Source organism: Plecotus auritus (genome assembly GCF_963455305.1).
Source record: "Plecotus auritus genome assembly, chromosome: 3".
NCBI lineage: Eukaryota > Metazoa > Chordata > Mammalia > Chiroptera > Vespertilionidae > Plecotus > Plecotus auritus.
The window spans coordinates 211,228,218-211,252,783 of NC_137772.1; the positions used below are offsets into that span (position 1 = coordinate 211,228,218).

The 24,566-nt window shown below is 38.5% G+C and overlaps 1 protein-coding gene across 2 annotated transcripts; it reads left to right on the forward strand.

Moving 5' to 3' along the window:
* Positions 1-687: 687 nt before the first annotated feature.
* ACTR6 (actin related protein 6) lies at positions 688-20,808 on the forward strand. 2 transcript variants are annotated; one of them, XM_080662464.1, is made up of 11 exons: positions 688-864; positions 2,298-2,415; positions 3,966-4,047; positions 4,892-5,015; positions 10,453-10,588; positions 10,679-10,735; positions 13,600-13,698; positions 13,793-13,871; positions 14,912-15,083; positions 16,953-17,091; positions 20,196-20,808. In XM_080662464.1, exons 4-11 carry the CDS (start codon positions 4,961-4,963, stop codon positions 20,323-20,325), a joined length of 867 nt encoding a protein of 288 aa, XP_080518590.1. In that variant the 5' UTR covers positions 688-864; positions 2,298-2,415; positions 3,966-4,047; positions 4,892-4,960; the 3' UTR covers positions 20,326-20,808. The 2 variants fall into 2 exon arrangements, with proteins under 2 accessions (XP_080518590.1, XP_080518589.1); XM_080662463.1 differs by having other exon boundaries at positions 717-864; positions 3,966-4,034.
* Positions 20,809-24,566: the final 3,758 nt, after the last annotated feature.

The following is a 24,566-nucleotide window of genomic DNA, read 5'->3' on the forward strand; positions in this document are numbered from 1 at the left end:
TCTTCATTGCCCAAGGTCACACAGCTATTTTATAGCAGATTCCGGATTCCAATTCAAAATTCGTTCTCTTAGCCATTATGATATACAGGAGTTAGCTGAGAACATTACAGGAACACACAGGAGGAGCACCTCATTTTAGGAAGGAGGACGGAGAGGAGGTATGTCAAATGTCGGGAAGGTTTTTTAGATAAAGATACAGAGCTCTGTCCTGAAGAACAAGTAGACAGGGGAAGTGTGTGAGTGTGGGTAAAAATGCAAGGCCATTGACGAACAGCATATTTGTAATTCAGGGTAGTTGGATCCTACAGTAGGATGGGTAATGGAGGGGAATGAGACTGAAGAGACCTCATACCTAATACCATGCTGAGTATGGTTTTGCACTTTATTCTACATAATTGTCACTGTCTGAACACTATCCGAACACACACACACACACACACACACACACACACACACACACACACACGCAGCTGGTTCGCAACAGGGGTTAGAAGAAGGTTGCAGTAGCGAGTCAAACTTTGAAGTAAAGGACAAATTCGAAGTGGGCGAAAAGCACTTAGCAGCTTCCACTCTTCGATCTCGCCACGACTTTTCTAAATCGGTTAGGCTGGAATGCCTAGAACTGACTCTGGCTGAAGAGCCTGTGGCTGGGCTGTCTCCCGCTTCCGGCGTCCTCCGTTGCTAAGGGATACAGGAAGCGCGCCCTTAAGCTCCACCCACGCGAACCGTAGAGTGCCGGAAGAAAATGTGAGAAGGGTGGGAAAGAGAAAGGAAAGGCATTGTGTTTCGGGCTAAAATGACGACGTTAGTGTTGGATAACGGAGCCTACAACGCCAAAATCGGTTACAGCCACGAGAATGTCTCGTAAGTGTTCGTTTTTACCGAGGAACAAGGCGCGTAGGCCTGGTAGTTTCTCATACTGCGCTTCATCTGGGACGTCAGTACGGGCCCACGCCCCCGCGCGGCCTTAAGCTGAGCCCGAGGGACGCTCTTCTGGGAGGTGGTTGGGAAGCTTTGAACTGGAATTTAGATGTTAATTTTGGGCTGTGCGGCCCCGGAAGTGGGACGTGTGTTTTGTTTTGTAACAGGAAATTGCTCTATAAAAAAGGGTCCCAGAGAAGCGGTTCGGGGGAGCCAGGTGGGGTCCGTTTACACAAATCTGCAGGAGTCGTGGGCAAATGCCTTTTCTTGGAGACGCGATTATAGCTTTCTTCATATCCTCAGAGGGTTTTATGACCCCAAAATGTAAAAACCACGGTCTTAATAGCTGGAGAATTCGAAAGCTTGTGTCTAAGTCCTTCGAAGTGCTCATTGGCTGACCTGCTCCATTGTACTAGTAGAGTCAATTAAACAAATACTACCATAGCATTTATCAAATACTGTATATGTGTTTGCATAAAGAATAAACAGATTTAAAGACACGCTTTTCTTCTGTCATTCACAGAGGGGTGTGTTTTTCTTTTCCTTTCCGTTTTCTTTTGAAAAAGGACAATTGAACGGCTCAGGAATGTAAATTGTTAATCTTCTGGAAAATATTTAGGCATGTGTATCATTGTTTTTATTCTTTGACTCAGCAGTTCTGTTACCAGTTACCTAAGGAATCAATTAGAGATGCTTGAGAAGAGTAAATACTGGATGCTCTGAATTATTTATAGCCACTGTGTGTGGTAGCAAAAATTAAGGAAGGATGCTAAATAATCAAGAATACCTGATTCATTAAAATTGTAATACAACCATAAGATTGATTACAATGCAGCTTTAAAAAAAATCATGTATTTAAACATAGAGAAAAACGTGTGCTGATAATGGATCTAGTTTGTCTTCCTAAACAGATTGTGAGCTCATGGTGGACACAACCACATTTACAATACTACTGCTGTACCCAAAGCATCTTACTGATTGAAAATTTTGCCTTTATGGAAACTTGATTTTATGGCCAGAATTTTGAACTTGTACTAGTAAACCTTTTACCAGAATTTTATTTAAAATTTATGAATTAAAGCCAGAAAGACCAGGAACTTTACCTAGGTCCCCTTTTATCTGGGTGGTGGCAGGACCAACACCCACCTGTAAGGGTCTCTTGAGGAGTATTTGAGAAAGAAAAAGCGTCCAGTATATAACCTGGTATGTACTAGAGCCCTTTGCGGGGGAAAAAAAGATACTTTTTATTATGTGAAGACAATGAGAAACACTGGTTTGGGGTATTTTTCTGGCATCCAGGGTGGTGGTTAAGTAAAAGTATTTATAGCAACTAAGTATTTAGGGAATAATTATATTATTTGATTCTTGGTTTATAGGGTTATTCCTAACTGTCAGTTCCGGTCAAAAACAGCACGTCTTAAAACTTTTACTGCTAACCAGATAGAAGAAATAAAGGACCCTTCTGGACTCTTTTATATCCTTCCTTTTCAGAAGGTAATTCACTTACATGCCATTTCTAACATTATAGACCCAAATTTAAAGATAACTTTAAATGTGTATATAAGATTTTGCATGCATGGAAACATTTTTAGATTTATAAAAAATGTCATTTGGGTGCTCTCCCTCCTGGGAGCATGCCCAGGCCTTCCTCTTCTCCTTCCCCTTCCTATTTCTGGCCCAGGCATGTTACCATTAGCTTCCTCACTTCCAAGATCCAAGGGCCCTTCCTTTACTTCCATAACTTGTTTCCTAAGCCATTACTTCTAGGAATTACTTTTTCTACCTTTGTAATTTACTTAATAAATGTTCTTTTGCAAAAATAAAAATAAAAAATGTCATTTAAATTTTCTTTAAAAAAAATGTTTTTATTGATGTTTAGAGAGAGAGGAAGGGAGAGGGAAAGAAATTCAATGTGAGAGCAGAACCTGATCTGCTGCCTTCTGCACGTCCCCTACTGGGGATTGAACCTGTAACCTGCATGTGCCATGACCAGTAATGAACTTGCAACCTTTTTTTTGAGTGTGTGTGCACAGGCTATTGCCCAACCAACCGAGCTACACCGGCCAGGGCTAAATTTTAAATAAGATCTTATTAAAACCAAAACTTGAAATTAAAGTGTCCTATTAAAAATAAATGACCGCCCTGGTCGGTGATCTAAGTGATTAGCGCATCGCCCCTCACATTGAAGGGTCTTGGGTTCGATTCTCAGTCAAGAGCATGTACCTGTGTTTCAGATTCTGTCCCCCTCCCCAGTTGAGGCATGTGCAGGAGGCAGCTAATCTATGCTTCTCCCTCACTCTCCCCCTCCTTCCCTTGCACTCTCTAAAAATCAATGGAAAAAATATCCTTGGATGAGGATTAACAAAATAAAAATAAAAAGAAAAGAAAAGAAGAGAAAAGAAATGACCATGCCCTGGCTGGGTAGCTCAGTTTGTTAGAGTGTTGTCTCAATATGCCCATATGGTGGGTTTGATCCCCGGTGAGGGTACAACAAGAATCAACCAATGAATGCATAAATAAATGGAACAGCAAATCAGTGTTTCCTTTTTCCTCTCTCATCTCTCTCTCCCCCAAATAAGAAAAATAAAATAAATGAATAAATAACCAACCATGATTTAGTTACTGATTGTGGGTATGGGTACTGAATTTTACTTGTTTGTGTTAAAGCTAAATGAGATGAACACATTGGAACTCTTGACACTTTGGTTAGTGTTAATTTGTAATTTTTTGAACTTTTATTTTTATTTTTTTTCAAGGTCATAATTCTCATTTATATTTATTTATTTATTTTTAAAATTTAATCTTTATTGTTCAGATTATTACAATTGTTCCTCTTTTTTCCCCCATAGCTCCCTCCACCCGGTTCCCACCCCACCCTCTGCCCTTACACCCCCCCCCCCGCACTGTCCTCATCCATAAGTGTATGATTTTTGTCTCTTCCTGCACCCCCCACACCCCTGACTTTTTAAAAATTAATCATTAATCTGACTTTTTTTAATTGTTCAAATATTTTTGATGATTAAATTTATTTAAAAATTTTTTAGGGTTACTTGGTGAATTGGGATGTTCAAAGACAAGTTTGGGATTACCTTTTTGGAAAAGAAATGTATCAGGTAACAAACTGGAGTATGTATTCAGATTTATTTCCAAGTCTTATTCAAATGAAAAATTAGAGTTTATATTTTAAGGTTTATAAACGTTTGAATATGCTTCAGATATATGTTTAAGTCACTTAATATTCTGTGTGTGGCTTTGATTTTCTAAATTATAAATAAGTGCAAGTGAATAGAATTTCTGTATTGAAGTGGAATTTGAGGTTGATAAGAGAGACACTGTATGAAACTCAAGATTAAAAGTTTACTTCAGATTTTTATTATTAGACCAACTCAGTATCTTATTTTTATTTTCACAATAAAATATTTTTTCTAAATATTTCAATGTGTGAATAGTACAATATGAGAAATTTGTGCTTGTAATGGCTATAGTGTGACTTTAAGTATATAGAGAAAATGTTCAAATGTTAATGCTGCTTAAGAGTGGGTGGTAGAGAATTATGTACACATTAAATATCCTCAAGCTTATAGCCTTTTAACATTTAAAAGCAAAATAACAATAGCCCCAATACTTATAGTTATTCATTACTTTTGCATAATTATATTTAAACAATTTGATAGTACCATTTTGTTAATGCTATTATTAAGACAGCTAAAATTGAATAATAGTTAAAGTGCATGAATTCTGTTACCAGACTTCCTGTGTTCAAAGCCTAGGTCACTAACTAGTTATATGAACCTTGGTAACTTACTCAACTCTCTCAGGTGTCTTCATTTGCTCACCTATTAACTGAGTATAATAAGAGCTGTCTCCTAGGATTATTGTGAGTTTAAATAAGTCTGTTTATATATGTGAAATATGTTTATAATTATAACACAAAGTTATAAAACCTTTGGGATTTTTTTTTCTCTTTTAGGTTGACTTTTTAGATACTAATATTATTATCACAGAACCATATTTTAACTTTACTTCTATTCAAGAATCAATGAATGAGATCCTATTTGAAGAATACCAGTTCCAAGCAGTGTTAAGAGTAAATGGTGAGTTAAAGTTTTGGTTGAAATTGAGTTATGTGAATATGGATATGAATAGGGTAAATGAACACTTAAAATCCAAGAGAATATTCTTTCAGATTTGAAAAAAATAAAATGGAATTTAAAAACTAGATGGACCCTTAGAGATTAGTTAGTCAGACTTCTCTCATTTTATCTTTTTACTCATATAATATTTTCACCCTAATGAAGTTACTAGCCATGTATATCTAATCTCTGAAAGATTATTGTTTCTGAGGTAGTTATCTTGTTTGTTACAGATATGCTTGCTATTATACTTATTATTGATTGAAAAAATGTTAATAGTCAGACTGCCAACATAGATTCTGTCATTATCACCCAGGTAAGTTTATTAAAGGTTAGAATTACATTAATGGCTGTACAATGAATGTACTCAGGTATTTAGCTTTCAGAATTAAAAGTCTGTATAAAGCAACAATCTTCCTATCTAATAAAAGAGTAATATGCAAATTAACCACCACACTGCTACACCCACAGAGCCACACCCACCAGCCAATCAGGAGCGAATATGCAAATAAACCCAACCAAGATGGCTGTGGCCACAGAGAGCAGGAGAGAGGCATGGGTTTCCCTGGAAATGGAGGAAGCCAAGCTTTCCGCCTGCCCTTGCTGGCCTAGGCCTCCACTCAAGGCTACAAAGTTTCAATGATAGAAGATACATAAACCCAAACAGAAATGGCGGCAGCCACGGAGCTGGAAAGAGCAGGAGGCTAGGGTTGACCCCGGTGATGGAGGAAGCCAAGCTTTCCGCACACCCTGGCTGGCCCAGGCCTCCGCTTAAGGCTACAAAGTTTCAATTATAGAAGATACATAAATACCCCCAAAAATGGCTGCCGCCACGGAGCAAGCAGAAGGCTTGGCTCTGCTCCAGGCTACAAAGTTTCAATTGTAGAAAATAAATAAACCCCAGATACCAGGGCCTCCGCTTGGGTCGCCAGGGGTTGTGGCTGGCCTGCAAACCACCACAGGCCCCTCGCCCAGGCCGCCCCACACCCCAAGGGAACCCCCACCCTGATCCGGGACACCCTTCAGAACAAACCAGCTGGCCCCCACCCGTGCACCAGGCCTCTATCCTATCTAATAAAAGAGTAATATGCAGATTGACCATCACTCCAACACACAAGATGGCTGCCCCCATGTGGTCAAAGATCCTGCCCCCATGTGGACACAAGATGGCCACCACAAGATGGCTAGCAGGGGAGGGCAGTTGGGAGGGACCAGGCCTGCAAGGGAGGGCAGTTGTGGGCGATCAGGCCAGTAGGGGAGGGCAGTTAGGGATGACCAGGCCTGCAGGGCAGGCCAGTTGTGGGGGGGGGGGGGACCCAGGCCTGCAGGGGAGAGCAATTAGGGGAAAACAGGCTGGCAGGGGAGCAGTTAAGCATCAATCAGGCTGGCAGGGGAGTGGTTAGGGGGTGATCAGGCTGGCATGCAGAAGCGGTTAGGGTCAATCAGGAAGGCAGGCAGGCGGGCGAGCAATTGGGAGCCAGCAGTCCTGGATTGTGAGAGGGATGTCCGACTGCCCGTTTAGGCCCGATCCCGGTGGTGGGATCGGGCCTAAATGGGCAGTCGGACATCCTTCGAGGGGTCCCAGATTGGAGAGGGTGCAGGCTGGGCTGAGGGACACCCCACTCCCCCAGTGCATGAATTTTGTGCACCAGGCCTCTAGTATATATAAAAAAGCCTAAACGACCATTTGACTGGTTGCTATGATATGCACTGACCACCAGGGGGCAGACGCTCAAAGCAGGAGCTGCCCTATGGTGGTCAGTGTGCTCTCACAGGGGGAACATTGCTCAGCCAGAAACCGGGCTCACAGCTGGCGAGCACAGCTGTGGCGGTGGTGGTGGGACCCTTTCCCGACTCTGTGTTAGTGCTACCGAGTGGTGACGGCAGGCACAGCCCCCGGCCTTGGCTAAGGCTCCTCCCTGGCCACTTGGCGCACTACTACATCCCTCGGGGGATGTCCGACTGCTGGTTTAGGCCCAATTCCCGCAGGCCTGGGGATTGTGAGAGGGCGCAAACCAGCCTGAGGGACTCCCCTCCTCCCCTCCCACTGACATGAAATCATCCACTGGTCTCTACTACTAAGAGCAGAATTCTGGTTAAGAGCAGAATCTCTAGAACAGTGTTCTCAACAAAGGTGATTTTGCTCCTCAGTGGACTTTTGGCAGTGTCTGGAGACATTTTTGGTTGTCACAACTGAGAGAATGCTACTAGCATCTAGTGGGTAGAGGACACAGATGCTGCCAAACATCTTACAATGCACAGGACAGCCCTAACAGCAAGGAATTATCTGGTCCAAAATGTCAATATTTTCAAGGTTGAGAAGCTCACACTGTGTAGGTTTGAATCTTGGCTCTGATTGGTTTTAATTGTATGACTCCAGGCCATTATTTAACTTCTGTGTGCTGCAGTTTCTTTTTTTTATTTTTTTTAAAATATATTTTATTGCCAAAACCGGTTTGGCTCAGTGGAAGAGCGTCAGCCTGCGGACTGAAAGGTCCCAGGTTCGATTCCGGTCAAGGGCATGTAACTTGGTTGCGGGCACATCCCCAGTAGGAGGTGTGCAAGGGGCAGCTGATCGATGTTTCTATCACTCTTCCTTCCTCTCTGTAAAAAATCAATAAAATATATATTTAAAAATATATATATATATATATATATATATATATATATATATATATATATTTTATTGATATTTTACAGAGAGGAAGGGAGAGGGATAGAGAGCTAGAAACATCGATGAGAAAGAAACATCGATCAGCTGCCTCCTGCACACCTCCCACTGGGGATGTGCCCGCAACCAAGGTACATGCCATTGACCGGAATCGAACCCGGGACCCTTCAGTCTGCAGGCCGACGCTCTATCCACTGAGCCAAATTGGTTTCGGCTATTTTTTAATTTTTTTAAAAAAATCTTTATTGTTCAGATTATTACAGTTGTTCCTCTTTTTTTCCCCACATAGCTCCCCTCCCCCTGGTTACCACCCCATCCCATACCTTTACCCCTCCCCACTGTCCTCATCCATAGGTGTATGATTTTTGTCCAGTCTCTTCCCGCACCCCCCACACCCCTTTCCCCCCGAGGATTGTCAGTCCATTCCCTTTCTATGCCCCTGATTCTATTATATTCACCAGTTTATTCTGTTCATCAGATTTTTTATTCACTTGATTTTTAGATTCACTTGTTGATAGATAAGTATTTGTTGTTCATAATTTTTATCTTTACCTTTTTCTTCTTCTTCCTCTTCTTACAGAATACCTTTTAGCATTTCATATAATACTGGTTTGGCGAACTCCTTTAGCTTTTTCTTATCCGTGAAGCTCTTTATCTGACCTTCAATTCTGAATGATAGCTTTGCTGGGTAGAGTAATCTTGGTTGTAGGTTCTTGCTATTCATCACTTTGAATATTTCTTGCTACTCCCTTCTGGCCTGCATAGTTTCTGTTGAGAAATCAGCTGACAATCGTATGGGTGCTCCCTTGTAGGTAACTAACTGTTTTTCTCTTGCTGCTTTTAATATTCTCTCTTTGTCTTTTGCTCTTGGCATTTTAATTATGATGTGTCTTGGTGTGGTCCTCTTTGGATTCCTTTTGTTTGGGGTTCTGTGCGCTTCCTGGACTTGTAAGTCTCTTTCTTTCACCAGGTGGGGGAAGTTTTCTGTCATTATTTCTTCAAATAGGTTTTCAGTATCTTGCTCTCTCTTCTTCTGGCACCCCCATAATTCTGATGTTGGTACGCTTGAAGTTGTCCCAGAGGCTCCTTACACTATGTTCATATTTTTGGATTTTTTTCTTTTTGCTTTTCCGGTTGAGTGTCTTTTGCTTCTTTGTCATTCAAATCTTTGACTTGATTCTTGCGATCCTCTAGTCTGCTGTTAGATCTCTGTATAATATTTTTTATTTCAGTCAGTGTATGCTTAATTTCTGGTTGGTCCTTTTTCATATCCTCGAGGGTCTCGCTAAATTTATCGGCCTTTTCTAGAAAATTCTTGAAAAACCTTATAACCATGGTTTTGAACTCTATATCCAGTCGTTTGCTTTCCTCCATTTCTTTCATTTGTGATCTGTTTCTTTGTCTCCGCATTTTGGCTTCTTCCCTGAGTTGATAGAGTGGCTTTGTGTACTAGGTGTCCTATAGGGCCCAGTGGCTCAGCCTCCCCAGTTACCTGAGGTAGACACTCTTGTGCACCCCTTTGTGGGCTGTGTGCAGAGTCTTGTTGTAGTTAAACCTTGATTGTTGTTGGTATCACTGGGAGGAATTGACCTCCAGGCCCATTGGCTGTGAGGATCAGCCAGCTGTGTCTACGATGGAAGAACTTCTGTGCTGGAGACACCCTTATGGGGCCTTGGGCCTTCTTTTGGATGTTCTGGGTCTCTCTAACTCAGCCGCAGTTTGTTAGGTAAGTTTAGCATTCAAAGGACCAGGCCATTCATATGCAAAAGCCTCTGTGCTCAGCTTGGAAGGGGCGGAGTCTCAGGGCGGAGCAACAGCAATGGCTTCTGGTCAGCCCTGCCCTAAGGAGGCCCCTGGGTCTCATAGGTCCCTTGCAAGCACCTATGAGAGAAAGCTGTCCTCGAGTTTCGCCCACTGCCAGACAGTCCAGTTTCTTCCCGTTTGAGTCTGGGTCCCCAGAGTCTCGCCCAGAACTGGAGTTCAGAGCAGTAGGGAGCTTATGTCTCCCTCCGGCTTGAAAAAGCAAGCCGCATACTCAGTTGCCAGCCCTCTCCAAGGGGGTGCCTCCATACCTTTGCACTTTACTTCCGCAGCTCCTCTGAGTCTCAGTGTGGTTTTCTCTTCCCTTCTAGTTTAGAATTTCCACTCAGCCACCTTCCTGTGGTTCTAGATGATGTCCATTTTGTCTTTCAGTTGTAGTTTTGAAGTGGTTGTGCGAGGTGGCAAATTCAGGTGTTTACCTATGCCGCCATCTTGGTTTCTTTCTCGGTTGTTCTGTATTTTAGTTGTAATATTTATGTGGTTGTGGGAGGTGGTGAATACAGGCATTTGCCTACACCGCCATCTTGGTCTCGGTGTGTGTGTTGCAGTTTCTATAAAATGGGATTGTTGTGAGATTTAAAGCACACATACTCAATGGGGTTTAGTATGGTGTCCAACACGTAATGAATGCTCAGTAAAATTATCTGTTGTTAAAATAATTTTATAAGCTATGAAATGAATATTTACCTTTAAAAATTGATCACAAATTTATATTTATCACAAAAAGTGATATTTGAAAGTTTAAACACTATAAAGAACTTTTGACAGTTATGAATACAATAAGTTAACATTTTTCTTATAAACAAAAGAAAACATTTGTCTTTGCCTTAGTTTCTACCTTTATTGCTTTAAAATAATTATAATGTTTCTTTTTCTCTTCATCTTTTTTTTTTTTTTTTTTAATAGCTGGGGCTCTCAGTGCACATAGGTATTTCCGAGATAACCCTTCCGAATTATGCTGTATCATTGTTGATAGTGGGTACTCCTTTACACATATAGTGCCTTATTGTAGAAGTAAAAAGAAAAAAGAAGCAATTATTCGGTGAGTTGTATTTAATTTTTATGTTATTTTTTAGAATAAAACTGAAAAATGTCTGATAAACTGATCCAAATTTCCATTCTCCTTTTTTAGGATAAATGTGGGAGGGAAACTCCTAACCAATCATCTAAAGGAGATCATATCTTATAGGTAATACTTAACTTTTATTCTTTGGGAGGATGGGATGCTGGCACTGAAGTTTTTCAAGCAACTTAAAATTATTCTTTACCTTTAGTTGTAACTTCAGGTGGCATTTCTATATGATTAGTGCTTAAAAAGCTGTATCACATATATAAATACTAACGATGTTTAAATCGAAAAGCTTTCTAGCATTTAAAATGGTATTGTCTACTAAAAAAGACATTCCCCATTTCTACAGAATTTAATATGTTAATATTTTAAAATGATAAATGTTGTACATGTGCATGGTAAAACAAATTTAAAATGTGTATAAGGAGACTGGCCGGCATGGCTGAGAGGTTGATCATCGACCTATGAACCAGGAGGTCGCAGTTCAATTCCTGGTCAGGGCATATGCTGCGTTGTGGGCTCCATCCCAGTGTGGAGCATGAAGGAGGCAGCCGAGTAATGATTCTCTCTCATTATTGATGTTTCTATCGCTTCCTCTCCCTTCCTCTCTGAAGTCAATAATAATATACTTTAAAAAATTAATAAAACTAAGATAAACATAAACCTGAAACAAATATGACAGGATTATTTTCTTTATTAATTACGGGCTCTTATTAAGCCATAAGAAAGCTATCCTTAGTTAGATAATTCTCAGAAAACAAATGGTCAGTGGCACAGATAGATGATCACTAGAGAGTTCCATGCAAAGGATATGTATGGATAATTCTCAGACAAAAAAATGTTAAACACCTCTAGAAATTACAGATTTAATTCAAATCCTTATCAGTTATTTGTTTAGGAGCTGGGGATACATGAGTTAACAAAATAGACAAGAACTCCTCTTCCTCATGGCACTTCTTAGAGAAAATGCACATTAAAATATTTAACAATTCACATTTATGGAACTTTTTCAAAAGATGATGTAGCTTGTAATATGGGCACTCTTTATTTGCTGCTGATCAGAGCACAACTTGAAATAACTTTTCTGGTAAACAATTTGGCAGTATACCAAGAGACTAAGTATTTCATATTCTGTGTTCTAGAGTATGAATAAATAATCATAATAATCAGAGATATAGATAAAAGTACTATATTTCATTTCTCCTGAGTTGAATGTTTTTTTACATTTTAACCTTTGAAATTGAGGTGAATCTTTCAATCGCTGATACCTTAGAATTGTGATAGTTTAGCATTTTTTTCTTTTCATTGGTACATTTGTGCATCTTGGAGAAGGTGGAATATGGTGTATATGACTATGTTGTTAAAACAAAAGCAAAAAGGTAGAAACAATAATAATTATTTTAAAAATATATATATTTTTAAAAAATATATTTTTATTGACTTTTTACAGAGAGGAAGGGAGAGGAACAGAGAGTTAGAAACATTGATCAGCTGCCTCCCGCACATCCCCTACTGGGGTTTGAGCCCGCAACCAAGGTACATGCCCTCGACCAGAATCAAACCTGGGACCCCCCAAGTCCACGGCCTGACGCTCTATCCACTGAGCCAAACCGGTCAGGGCTTAAAATAAAATTTAATTGATTTCAGAAAGGAAGGGAGAGGGAGGGAGAGATAGAAACATCAATGATGAGAGAGAATCATTGGTTGGCTGCCTCCTGCACAACTTCTACTAGGACCGGAATCAAACCTGGGACCCTTCATTCCGCTGGCTGACACTATATCCACTGAGTCAAACCAGCTGAGGCAGAAGCAATAATTGTTTATTGAGTACAGGGACTATGCTAAACACTTTATATCTATGATTAGAATGATAAACTTATAGCTATGTTAAATTAGCGATATTACCTTTTTAGAGTTGAAGAGTTGGAGTCCCAAAAAGGTAAAGTAACTTGGCTACTAATTTGGGATTAAACCTAAGTCTCTGGCTCCTAAGTCCATGTTTATAAACACACAGGTATCTTTCCTCCCTGATCTAAACTTCCAACATTAGGAACATTGACAAATACATTTTAATAGATCACTCTGAATATTTTAGGGCAATAAGAAATAATTTTTAAAGAGTATGTAATAGCATAAGAAAATCTTCATGAGATCATGTTTAGCCTAAAACATAAAAAGTAAACATGTATATAACCTATGTACACAGAAAAATATTCAAAGGAAGTAACCTTACATTTTTGTTTTTTACAAATCTTTATACATTAACCCTGTGGGTTTTTTTATTTACTCATCAAATATTTATTAAGCATCCACTACATGCCAGGTACTGTGTGCTGACTCACAATACTTTTGTGATCAGAAAAGAAAGTGCAAAGAGTTAAAAGCAAGATTCTATTCAGAATGGTTGGAGGAAAAAGTTTGCTCTTTAATTGGGTAAACCTTACCCCTTAACATGTTTTCAGTTTCCTTCTTTAAACGGGACTTATATTTGCCTTTAGAGGACTAATGTGGAGATAAAATAAAATAATGGAAATAGGATGGGGCTGGGTGGAGGTGGGCAAAGGAGGGGAAAATGGGGGACATGTGCAAGTGTCAACAATAAAAGTTTTAAATAAAAAATAATAATGGAAATAAGTGTTTCATAAAGTTACAAATATTTTACACATTCAAGAATTTACTATTTTAAAAAATTAGTTACCTAAAAATTTAATTCCAGAAAAAATGTTTAAAATGATCATTATAAGTTATATTTAAATCTTTTCCATAACATTTTTAAAATAAGTTTTTGAGAGAGAGAGAGAGAACATCTATTGGCTGCTTCCAGCACCCCTTCCCCTGGGTGGGATGTAGCCCACCCCCCAGGCATGTGTCCTGATCAGGGATGGAACTGAACCGATGACCTTTCAGTGCACAGGACAGTGTTCAACCAACTGAGCTATACCAGTCGGGGCTCTTTTCCATTTTAAATTTTTATTTCTTTTTAGGCAGTTACATGTTATGGATGAAACACACGTGATTAATCAAGTGAAAGAAGATGTATGCTATGTATCTCAGGATTTTTATAGAGATATGGATATTGCCAAGTATGTATAATGGTAATCTAAGAAGTGGGAAGTTGATTCTTGGGAATGTTATACATAGTTAAAATATTTCATAAGTCTCTATTTTGTTTTCCAGGTTGAAAGGAGAAGAAAATACAGTAATGATAGACTATGTTTTGCCTGACTTTAGTACAATTAAAAAGGGCTTTTGTAAGGTAATTTGAAAAATCCTCATTATATTTCTTCAAGTGACCACCTCAGTCAGATTTAAAAAGCATCCAGCTGGGATTGTGGAGTCTTAACAGAATTGTTGATGGCTGCCTTCCTGGTGGCCATTTTTCCAGGCACAAGTGCATAAATGATTAATAAATGTCTCACTAAAGTTATTTAGAAAAAGAACTATCAGCTGAATGACAAATCTGGAGATAAACAGAAGTTGTTATTTACCTATTTGAATATTGATACAGTTGACCCAGGACTGAATTGTTGATATTTCTTTTTATATATTTTAAGTATTTTTATACCTATATAAAGGATTAGGATATACTCTATTATGGGAGGAAGATTGCATATATGAGTCAAATAAAGTGAATGTCTATAACTGAGTTTAGAAAAGCTGATGATTCTTAGTAAAATTAAGAGGGAATATTATTTTAATGATGTAGAATGTTGTAGAAGGAGGTTCCCCCCCCCCCCAATTCCTTAAAAACACAGCTCACAGATGGGTGGGTTAGCAATAACAAGAATTTCAGTGGTAATGCCCATATATTTGCTTAAGTCATTTGGAAACAGATTTTTAAATAGAGATTGAATAAATAATAAATGTAAAGATGTAGGCTTTTTGCACAAGGGAAAAGGACCTAATAGAATGAACCACAGTATTCAATAAGCAATAGGGGAGTGAAAGTAGATAACGGAAGAAACATAAGACAGTGTTTTCTATTGGGAGTATGCTCTTTGTTCTCTGGAAATCACAATCAGTCTACTATTATAAGTAGTTTATGAAGTTTCCTCTCATCTGTTCTTTCTGTTTTAAAACGTGTGGAATAAAGCGGATTATCTTTGGGGGGATAGCTATGTTAACATCACTAACTATTTATTTGTGTAGTTTAGGCAACAGGAGAGAAAACTACTTATTTCTTTTGAGAACCTGAAACTTCCAAGAACATGTTAATATATTAGTATCACATATTACTAAATGTTATTCATCATGTGAGCTAGATAATGTAGTAAACATTTTATCTTTTACTTTAAGCCAAGAGAAGAGATGGTGTTAAGTGGAAAATATAAATCTGGGGAACAAATTCTTCGTCTGGCCAATGAAAGATTTGCTGTTCCAGAAATACTCTTTAATCCTTCTGATATAGGAATTCAGGAAATGGGAATTCCAGAAGCTATTGTCTATTCAATTCAGAACTTACCCGAAGGTACATAGTTAAAATACTGAGTGGTAATGATATTTTTACAAAACCTTATGTGAACTTGAGACGTCATCTGTTTCTTCCAAATAATTTCAGGAAATAGCAAGTCTTTTATTTGTAGAGATTTCTAGAACCAATAATATACTTGAGTAATTCTTTATTGGTCCCACATTTTACATCTCATATGGGACAAGTCATGGTCCACTTAAGCTTGAAGAAATTTTTCTCTCCAGGAGTATTAAATTATCATATTTATTTTAGAAAAACTTTTAATTTAACCCACCTTTGCACAGAACATGACTTTATAATTTAGCAACTTAATGGCTTTCAGCTGTTGGTAGGATTTGTTTATTCTTTTTTTTTTTTTTTTAAATATATTTTACTGATGTTTTTACAGACAGGAAGGGAGAGGGAGAGAGAGTCAGAAACATTGATGAGAGAGAAAAATCAATCAGCCGCCTCCCGCACACCCCCCACTGGGGATGTGCCCGCAACCAAGGTACATGTCCCTGACCGGAATCGAGCCTGGGACCCCTGAGTCCGCAGGCTGACACTCTATCCACTGAGCCAAACCGGCCAGGGTGGTTTATTCTTTTTGTTATATTTGGATTGATATAATTTTAATGAGATTGAAGTATGATACTTTGGAGTGATGTCTGGGTTCTCCAGAAGCATGATTTAACTAATATTCTCGAGTGTTAGAGTACTTTTATGTCTTGAAAATGTCTTCCTAGTTCATAAGGAACACTAGGCATTGGAGAAAACCTAGCATATGCAACATCCTTTCCTTTTGATATATTAAAAAAAGGAAAAATGAAAAAGAAAGTCAATAACGCCAACGGCTTAATATAATTATTTCACAACTACTTTCATATTAATATTTCATATTTCACACTTTATATAAAGTTACAGTCATGTGGTATGCAACATTTTATACTATACTCCTTTAATGTCATGCCAGGAGACTCAGTGTCAATATATACTCATACCTTGTTTTGTGCCAGTACTCAGTATCGTAATTCTTTTTTTTTTTAAATACATTTTTATTGATTTCAGAGAGGAAGGGAGAGGGAGAGAGAGATAGAAACATCAATGATGAGAGAAAATCATCAATCGGCTGCCTCCTGCCCGCCCACCACTGGGGATCGAGCCCGAAACCAGGGCATGTGCCCTTGACTGGAATCGAACCTGGGACCATTCATTCCTCAGGCTGATGCTCTATCCACTGAGCCAAACTGGCTACGGCTCAGTATTATAATTCTTGATAAATTTCCCTGGGGTGCTGAGTAGGCTTTTAATACTGGCTAACCATATGGCACTTAATGTTTGCCATCATGTAACTTTAATGAGTGCAAAACAAGATCCTTTCTTTAAATATTATTATAGATTATGAGTATTTTTCACTATTAAGTATTGCACAATACTTACACAAATACGTGTCTGAGTGAGGATAGTATGAAGTTAAAATGTCATGAAGGACCTCCTTTTCATCTTTCATTAGCTCAGTCTCAACCTACACTAAGATCCCTTCCATTTTAGGGAAGAACAATTAAAATTATCAAATGTCCGCTAGTAGAAAGTTACTGATAAATGTATAGCTTATAGTAAGTAGCCCATAGTTCAGTCCCTCACCTTAGCCTTTGTTCAATATCTAGAGGTCATATTTCTGTTTAACATATCTATTTATCTATAATATCATTATAAAATCTCAGAAATTATAATTTATATGGTTATAAAAATATATGGTTTCCCAACCAGTACCTGTAATCCCTAATTGCTTTTACCTAAGCCCTCATCCTTATTATTCCATAAAGATAGGTAAACAGATTTTCTAATGCCTTTTTTCTCTCCATTCTTCTTTTATTTCTTTTAAAGAAATGCAGCCGCATTTTTTTAGGAACATTGTTTTGACAGGAGGAAATTCCCTTTTCCCAGGATTTAGGGATCGGGTTTACTCAGAAGTTCGATGTCTCACTCCAACAGATTATGATGTTTCTGTTGTGCTGCCTGAAAAGTAAGTGTTGGCTCATATAGACACAAAACATGGCAGACTGTAGATCAAGTGGACTGTGGATAAAGCAGACTTGAGTTTAAAACCTGGTTCTTCCACGCTGGCAGGTTTATTTCACCTTTGGGACCCTCATTTTCCTTTACTCAAAAATTGAAGTGATATCCCTGGCTGGTGCGGTGGTTAGAGTGTCGGCCCACACACTGAAGGGTCTCAGGTTCAATTCCTGGTCAAGGGCACGTACCTGGGTTTTGGGTTCGCTCCCCCTCCCATCCCCACCCCCCACCGGTTGGAGCTCATTTGAGAGGCAACCAATTGATATGTATCTCTCACATCGATGTTTCTCTCTTTCTCTCTCCCCCGTCTCTCCTTCTTTCTCTCCCTCTCCCTGCCTTCCTTTCTTCCATGCTCTCTGAGAAAAGCAATGAAAAACATATCCACAGGTGAGGATTAAGAACAACAACAAAATTGAAGTGACAAACCTTCCATTTCAGTAGATTCAGGGTTATGAAGTATGTTAGGTGCCCACCATATGATTAGAACATGATGGACACTTGGTTAATATGAGATCACTTCCCTATAGTAAGTCAATCTTCTTTCCTAAGAGTTTTTATAGGCAAAGCAATTAGGTTATTATCTGTTTGAGTTATCTGAGGTGTGTAATTTCCTGAGAGTTTCTCTCAAGTATAGAAATTTAAGAATTTACCCATTGAGATAAGTTATGTCCATTCATAAGTTGTTTTGGAATGTTTTAAGATAATTTAAAATATTTTAAATTAACTTTCAAATGTAATTAGTTTTTCTTAAATTTAAAACTGTTTTATATAGTATATTACCCTACTCTGTTTTATGAGAAAAAGCAGATATCATTTCTACTTTACTGGTAAAAAAATTAAGGCAGAATTTTAGAGCTGTAAGGAAGGCTTACACATCATCCTGTCCAATGCTCTTACTTTGTAAATGAAGAAGCAAGGACTCAAGTTGGCAAAGGCTTTACAGTGAGTTGATGGCAGTGACCAAATCAAAACCCAGTTCTCTTTACCTTGAGACAGGAGCTCTTACCAAACATACATCTAATAATTGCTCCCTCCCAAGTTTTAAGTGGCAGAGACCCCACATATCTGACTTAATTTTAGAGTTTTGTTTTAAAACTAAAGTAGAAATTTTCAAAAGCTACATCAGGCCCTCATCTGATTACTTATTTCATAGCTATCAGGTAAAAGAATAAACTACCATTAGATATTGAAATGATTTTTATCATCATTGATGTTCATATACTCTTTTTACAGTATGAAGCATACTGGATTTTTTTAAAAAATATATTTTTTATTGATTTTTTACAGAGAGGAAGGGAGAGGGATAGAGAGCTAGAAACATCGATGAGAGAGAAACATCGATCAGCTGCCTCCTGCACACCCCCTACTGGGGATGTGCCCGCAACCAAGATACATGCCCTTGACCGGAATTGAACCCGGGACCCCTCAGTCCGCAGGCCGACGCTCTAGCCAGTGAGCCAAACCGGTTTCGGCATAGCATACTGGATTTTTATCCTGCATTTTATTTTATTTGTTTGTTTATTTGTTTTAATCCTCTTCCTAGGGTATGCATATTGATCTTAGAGGGGGAATGAGAGAGAGAGAAACGCTGATGTGAAAGAGAACATCACTTGGTTGCCTTTCATATGCGCCCTGACCAGGGATTGAACTCACCGTGTAGTTATGTGCCCTGACCAAGAATTGAACCCCAAACCTTTTGGTATATGGGACAACGCTCCAACCAACTGAGCCACACTGGCCAAGCTTTATCCTGAATTTTATTTTATATATTTTTATTGATTTCAGAGAGGAAGAGAGAGGTAGAGAGAGAGAGAAAAACATCAGTGAGAGGGAATCATTGATTGGCTGTCTCCTGCATGCCCCCTACTGGGGATCAAGCCTGCAACCCAGGCATGTGCCCTTGACCAGAATCGAACCTGGGACCCTTCAGTCCGCAGGCTATATCTGCTGAGCCAAACTGGCCAGGGCTTATCCTGCATTTTAAATGTAAGTTGTGTACACATTACAAGCCAAGGGATGCACAGAATTAATTTTATTCTTTATTTATCAAATCTTTATTGCACATCTACTCGTTCATATATGTTTGTATGTGTGTGTATGTGTGTGTGTATATATATGTATGTATATATATATGTGTGTGTGTGTGTATATATATATATATATATATATATATATATTTTCATATTCCTCTCCCCCCAAGATTAGGAAATGCAATAAATACAATAAGGAAAACATTAACTTTTTTCTTTCTCATTTTTTAGATTTGAAACTGAATTGGGGGTAGTGGAACAGTAGAAATAGAATTGAGTTAAGACACAAAGTATATAACCTTGCTTGTAAATAAAGCCAAACTAAATGTTTAACATGCTTTAGTTTTACTTACTGTCCATGTCCTACCATGTAACTGTTTATCTTGCACTGTGTTTTCTAAATGTTTCATTTATTAGAGGCAACAGAGTATAGTAGCAAAAGTACAGACTGTGTGATAACAGTTCCGGTTGAATCTAGTTCCAGACTTAATCTCTCTGGCCCTTATTTTCCAAACTTATAAAATGGGAGTTATAATAACTATATTGCTGTGTGATGACATATCTTTGCTGCATACAAAAGTTAGACTCACTTATGACAGTGTTTTTCATTTTATGTATTTTTGATCTTTTGCTTGTATTCTTGTTTTCTATTATAAGAATTAGAGGCCCGATGCACGAAATTCATGCAATGGGCTCGGCCCTCACAGCCACGGCTTCTTCTGGAAGGTTGTCCGGAAGGATGTCTGGAAGATCGTTCGGCTGTCTGGTCTAATTAGCATATTACACTTTTATTATTATAGATAGATTCAGGGCACATGGAAAAAAATCAAAAGAACTATTTGTAATGTTGATAAAGATTCCTTTCTTTCTGAGTTTGCTTTAGTCCTATGAAGTTTATGATTATTTTCACACTTTAATGACTTTCTGTTGGGTAGAGACTGATACATTTTAGTGACTAATTAATGTTTTTGCCTTTTAGTTTTATAAGATCGTCTGGACTCATTTATGTTACCTTTATTTTTAGCCCTATTACTTATGCCTGGGAAGGAGGAAAATTGATATCAGAGAATGATGATTTTGAAGATATGGTGGTAACAAGAGAAGATTATGAAGAAAATGGACATAGCATCTGTGAAGAGAAATTTGATATTTAAGAAACATTTCTGAAAGTTTTGACTGGTTCCGACAAAGGTTTAATTTAAATGTTTTTTTTTTAAAGGTTAAGGCTCTGTGCTACCTTTTATCTTAAGAGAAAGACTTGAACTTATGTAAATACTTTGATCTAGGGGTAATTTTCAAACGTTTCTCAGCTAGGTTACTAAGTGAACTGTAACTCAGCCCCTGTTTTCATTTAGGAGCTAGATTACTATAACAATGCTTATGCTGTTTCTGAGAGTAGGTTATCTTTCATTAGAAGATGAAAGAGTGAATGCATTTTAGGTTTAATTCTTCATAGTTGAAAGCAGAGACTTAATTGTCTCACTGGTCAGTTTTCCTTAGGAGGTAGTTTTGTGTGACTGGGACTAGGAATTGGCCAAAGTGTTTTCAGTCCGGTATGATTTCTCTCTCTTTTAGAACCAAGTATTTTACTTTAAATTTGTCATTCTTATTTGTATATACTAAAGTTGTAAAGACCATTCTTGTGTGTGTTTAATGTTTATTTTTTACTTAGAGTAAGTTTGAAAATGTGGAGACTAAAGCCAATTTACTGAAGTGTTTTTGGTCGCTACTGTGTTGGCAGAAATGTATTCAATTACAAAAATACTGCACCATTTTGGGGGATTAAAATAAATTTGAAGTTAACTTGGGGTTGTTCAACTTGATACGAATATTAGTGCTTAGTTTTAAAATATCATCTAATCTACAGTAAGCATATTAAGATAAGGCCATAGCTTTCCTATTGAAGGGAACAGCTTACAATGGCATTAATGAATGGGTCAGGTAGGCTTCTTTGATAGCAAACAGTAGGAACTTACTAGAGCGATCCTAAGTGAAACAACATTTATCAGCGGGACAGAGGACAGCTCAGAAAATCTAGGAAAAAGCTGGACCAACAGCCCTAAGAATAAAAACCAGATAACCTTAGGCATCTAGGTTACAGAAACTAAGAGACAATCCTTACAGAGCCCTGCCATCAAGATATCTCAGCTTCTGTATTTTCTATCTTAGGCCTGTGCTCATAAATCAAATTCCTACCAGTCTCTCTTCCCAACTTGGGATCATGCGCCTACCCCATGGCTTCAGGGACTTTGATAGTCCCAGTAAGACAGCCTAGAGTAAAAGAAGGAAGTTTCCCATAGGAAAATTAAGGTGAAGAGACAGATGCTGGGCAGGGTGAAAGAGCTGGGTACTAACTACAATTATATATTGGATCGTATTGGGGTAAGGCCAGGTCAGTCCCTCCTAGACCTAGGCTGGTTATCATTACAGAGTTTGAAGATACCCAGAAAAAGATGCTGGTGGCATAAAAAAGTTTTTGCAACCATACAGTTGAACAGTGCTAGAATTTCAAGGTAATGTGGTTGGAGGTAAAAAAATAAGCCCCACTTAAAGGGCTTTTCTTGACTTGTCAGGATCTGATCTTGATCAGGTAGAATACTATCATTACCAACCAGGTGTTTTTGCTGTGAGGAACTGGGCATTCCTCAAGGCTGCATTCCCAAAACATGCCCTCACCTGAAGTCTTCTGTTATATTCTACCGAGGATGATGCATATGCGTTCATATCCTTACTACAGTAGACTGGAATTTCTGTATACAGTGTAGGTCTCAGAGTGCTTTTTTGAGACCATAAAAATTCATTTCTTAAATTAATGAACATAGAGCCTAATCCTTTATCTATAGCATCAAAGCTCCCTGCCTGATTTTGAAAACTTGATTGCTAAGATAATGTTTTAATATTATACAATAAGTTGACTTCAAAGAGAACATTTAACTTTAGCTCTGGATAATAAACATTGTCTGACATGATGCATTAAAGATCTCTATTATTTTAGAAAAACATTAATGATCTTTTTTTTGAACACTTACCAAGAAAAGTAGAAAAATGAGTAATGATCTTAAGTTTGAGATTGACTAGAAGTAGAGACAGAACTTAGCCATTTTAGAGTTTAAAGTTTTAATTATAATTTGCATGCAGGGAAGTAACATGTTGGCCATGCATAATATACACCTTAAGGTAGTAGAGGATTAGGATTTACAGCAATGAGTAATCAAGATAGAACTGCCCTCTCAAACACTTTTCTATCTTGGTTTTAAAATTTTTAACTCGGTGATTGGCTTGAATTTTAGTAAACTGATCATGTCCATCTACTTCTCTGCCTGCCCCAAATCCCTTTAAGCTCAGAGGAGACAGGCAAATGAGATCAGGGAGGCATACACAGAACACTCAGATGCTATTTGTGATATATTCTTTCTCAACCTGGGTGGTAGGCACATAGGTGTTTATGGTATTAGAATCTATACTTCATTATGTTCATGAAACAGTTCATATATATTTTATTAGAAGAGTAAATCCTGAAGTATGCCACCCTGAAGGGTGCCATTAATGAACAAATGTGGAGGAACTTTTTAAAAGATGGAAAACTAATTGGATTAAGTTGTTAGAGAAACAAGGACAAGAAAACCCAGATCAGGACAGGAGAAAACTAAAGACGTAAGAATAATTCGAGAGATATTTTAATTTAGGACAAACCTAGCGAGTAGGAGATCAGGGGGAAGCCATATAAAGAATGTGTTGGAAACAGCTAAGCCCTACTCCCTTTCTTGGAGTTGAGGCTCAGCAGAAAGAGTAGAAGTGTAAGAGTTGGAAAGAGAAACAGAATAGAACCTGAAATAATGTCATATCCACTAAGAGTATCAGAATTTTAAAAAATTAAAGGGGCAGCTGATTGTGGCACTGATCTTTGGCTAAAGACAAGAGCTCAGACCTCATTAGAAAGAATTCTGACTGGGCAGGGCCTTAAATTTAGTACACTTTCCTCCTGCTGGGGAAAGACACCCTAATTAAAACTTAATTCACTGTCAGGGAAACAGGGAATTCATAAATGGAAAAAACAGACACCCAAGCATTAAACATTTTTTTAAAATATATTTTATTGATTTTTTACAGAGAGGAAGAGAGAGGGATAGAGAGTTAGAAACATCGATAAGAGAGAGACATCGATCAGCTGCCTCCTGCATGCCCCCTACTAGGGATGTGCCCGCAACCCAGGTACATGCCCTTGACCAGAATCGAACCTGGGACCCTTCAATCCGCAGGCGGACACTCTATCCACTGAGCCAAACTGGTTAGGGCAGCATTAAACATTTGAGGGGTGCTTAACACCACCAAATCCAGCAAACAAGAATGAACCCCTAGGGAATAAAATAAGCAAAAGAAACTTTTTAAGTAATATTCTCTGAGAGACTGGTGAGGGAATTGCATCTATTACAACAACAACAGGTTGCTATAACAAAGACAGATCGTAGAAATTAAAAGTAGAGATTTGTAAAAAAAAAAAAAAAAAAAAAAGAGATTTGTTTAAAATTTTTTTTTATCGTTTAAAGTCTTACATATGTCTCCTTTTTCCCCCCGATTGACACTCCCCCATCACTCCCCTCCCCGCCTTAAGAAGAGATTTCTTATGCTTAATTGATGGTTGAATAGCAGAATGGATACTACTAAAGACTGAAAAACAGGAAGAAGCTGAGGGAATTTTCCCAGAATGTAGCATAATTGGGCAAGGACTGGGGTGGCTGGGGAAAGAGGCTAACTAACAACCACACTGTAGGCTATGCTGTCCACTTAGAGCAGGGGTGGGGAACCTTTTTTCTGCCAAGGGCCATTTGTATATTTATAACATCATTCAAGGGCCATACAAAATTATCAACTTAAAAATTAGCCTGCTATACTTGGTCAGATATTTAATTAAGTCACCCCTAATGCCTTGGCAGGACCAGACCAAATGATTTAGAGGGCCTATACAGCCCGCGGGCTGGACGTTCCCCACCCCTGACCTTCCCCGAAGAAGAGGACTTGGATGAGCTTTCATACAGGACACAGCTATCCTTGCACTTACGGCCTATTCTGAGATGTCCGTTCACATACTATCCTGAAGCTTCTCGTTCCCATGTTTTTTTGTCTTTGTTTTCAAGTCTCTAATCCTCCAGTCAACCCATTAGCCAGTATTTCCAGCCATATCTTTATGCAAACTGGACAACTGGAAATGCTGCTCTCAGTTCTGTTCCCTGGGGTCATTTCCCTTGCCCCCTACAGGTTAGGCACGCACAGCAGCATGCCATTGTCCAGTGGAAGTGGTACATACAAGTTTGGACTCAGGTTGGACAAATCAATTGTATGAGCTCACCCTTGGAGAATTTAGTGCATTGTTTACCTTTCCTTCAACCCACATCTG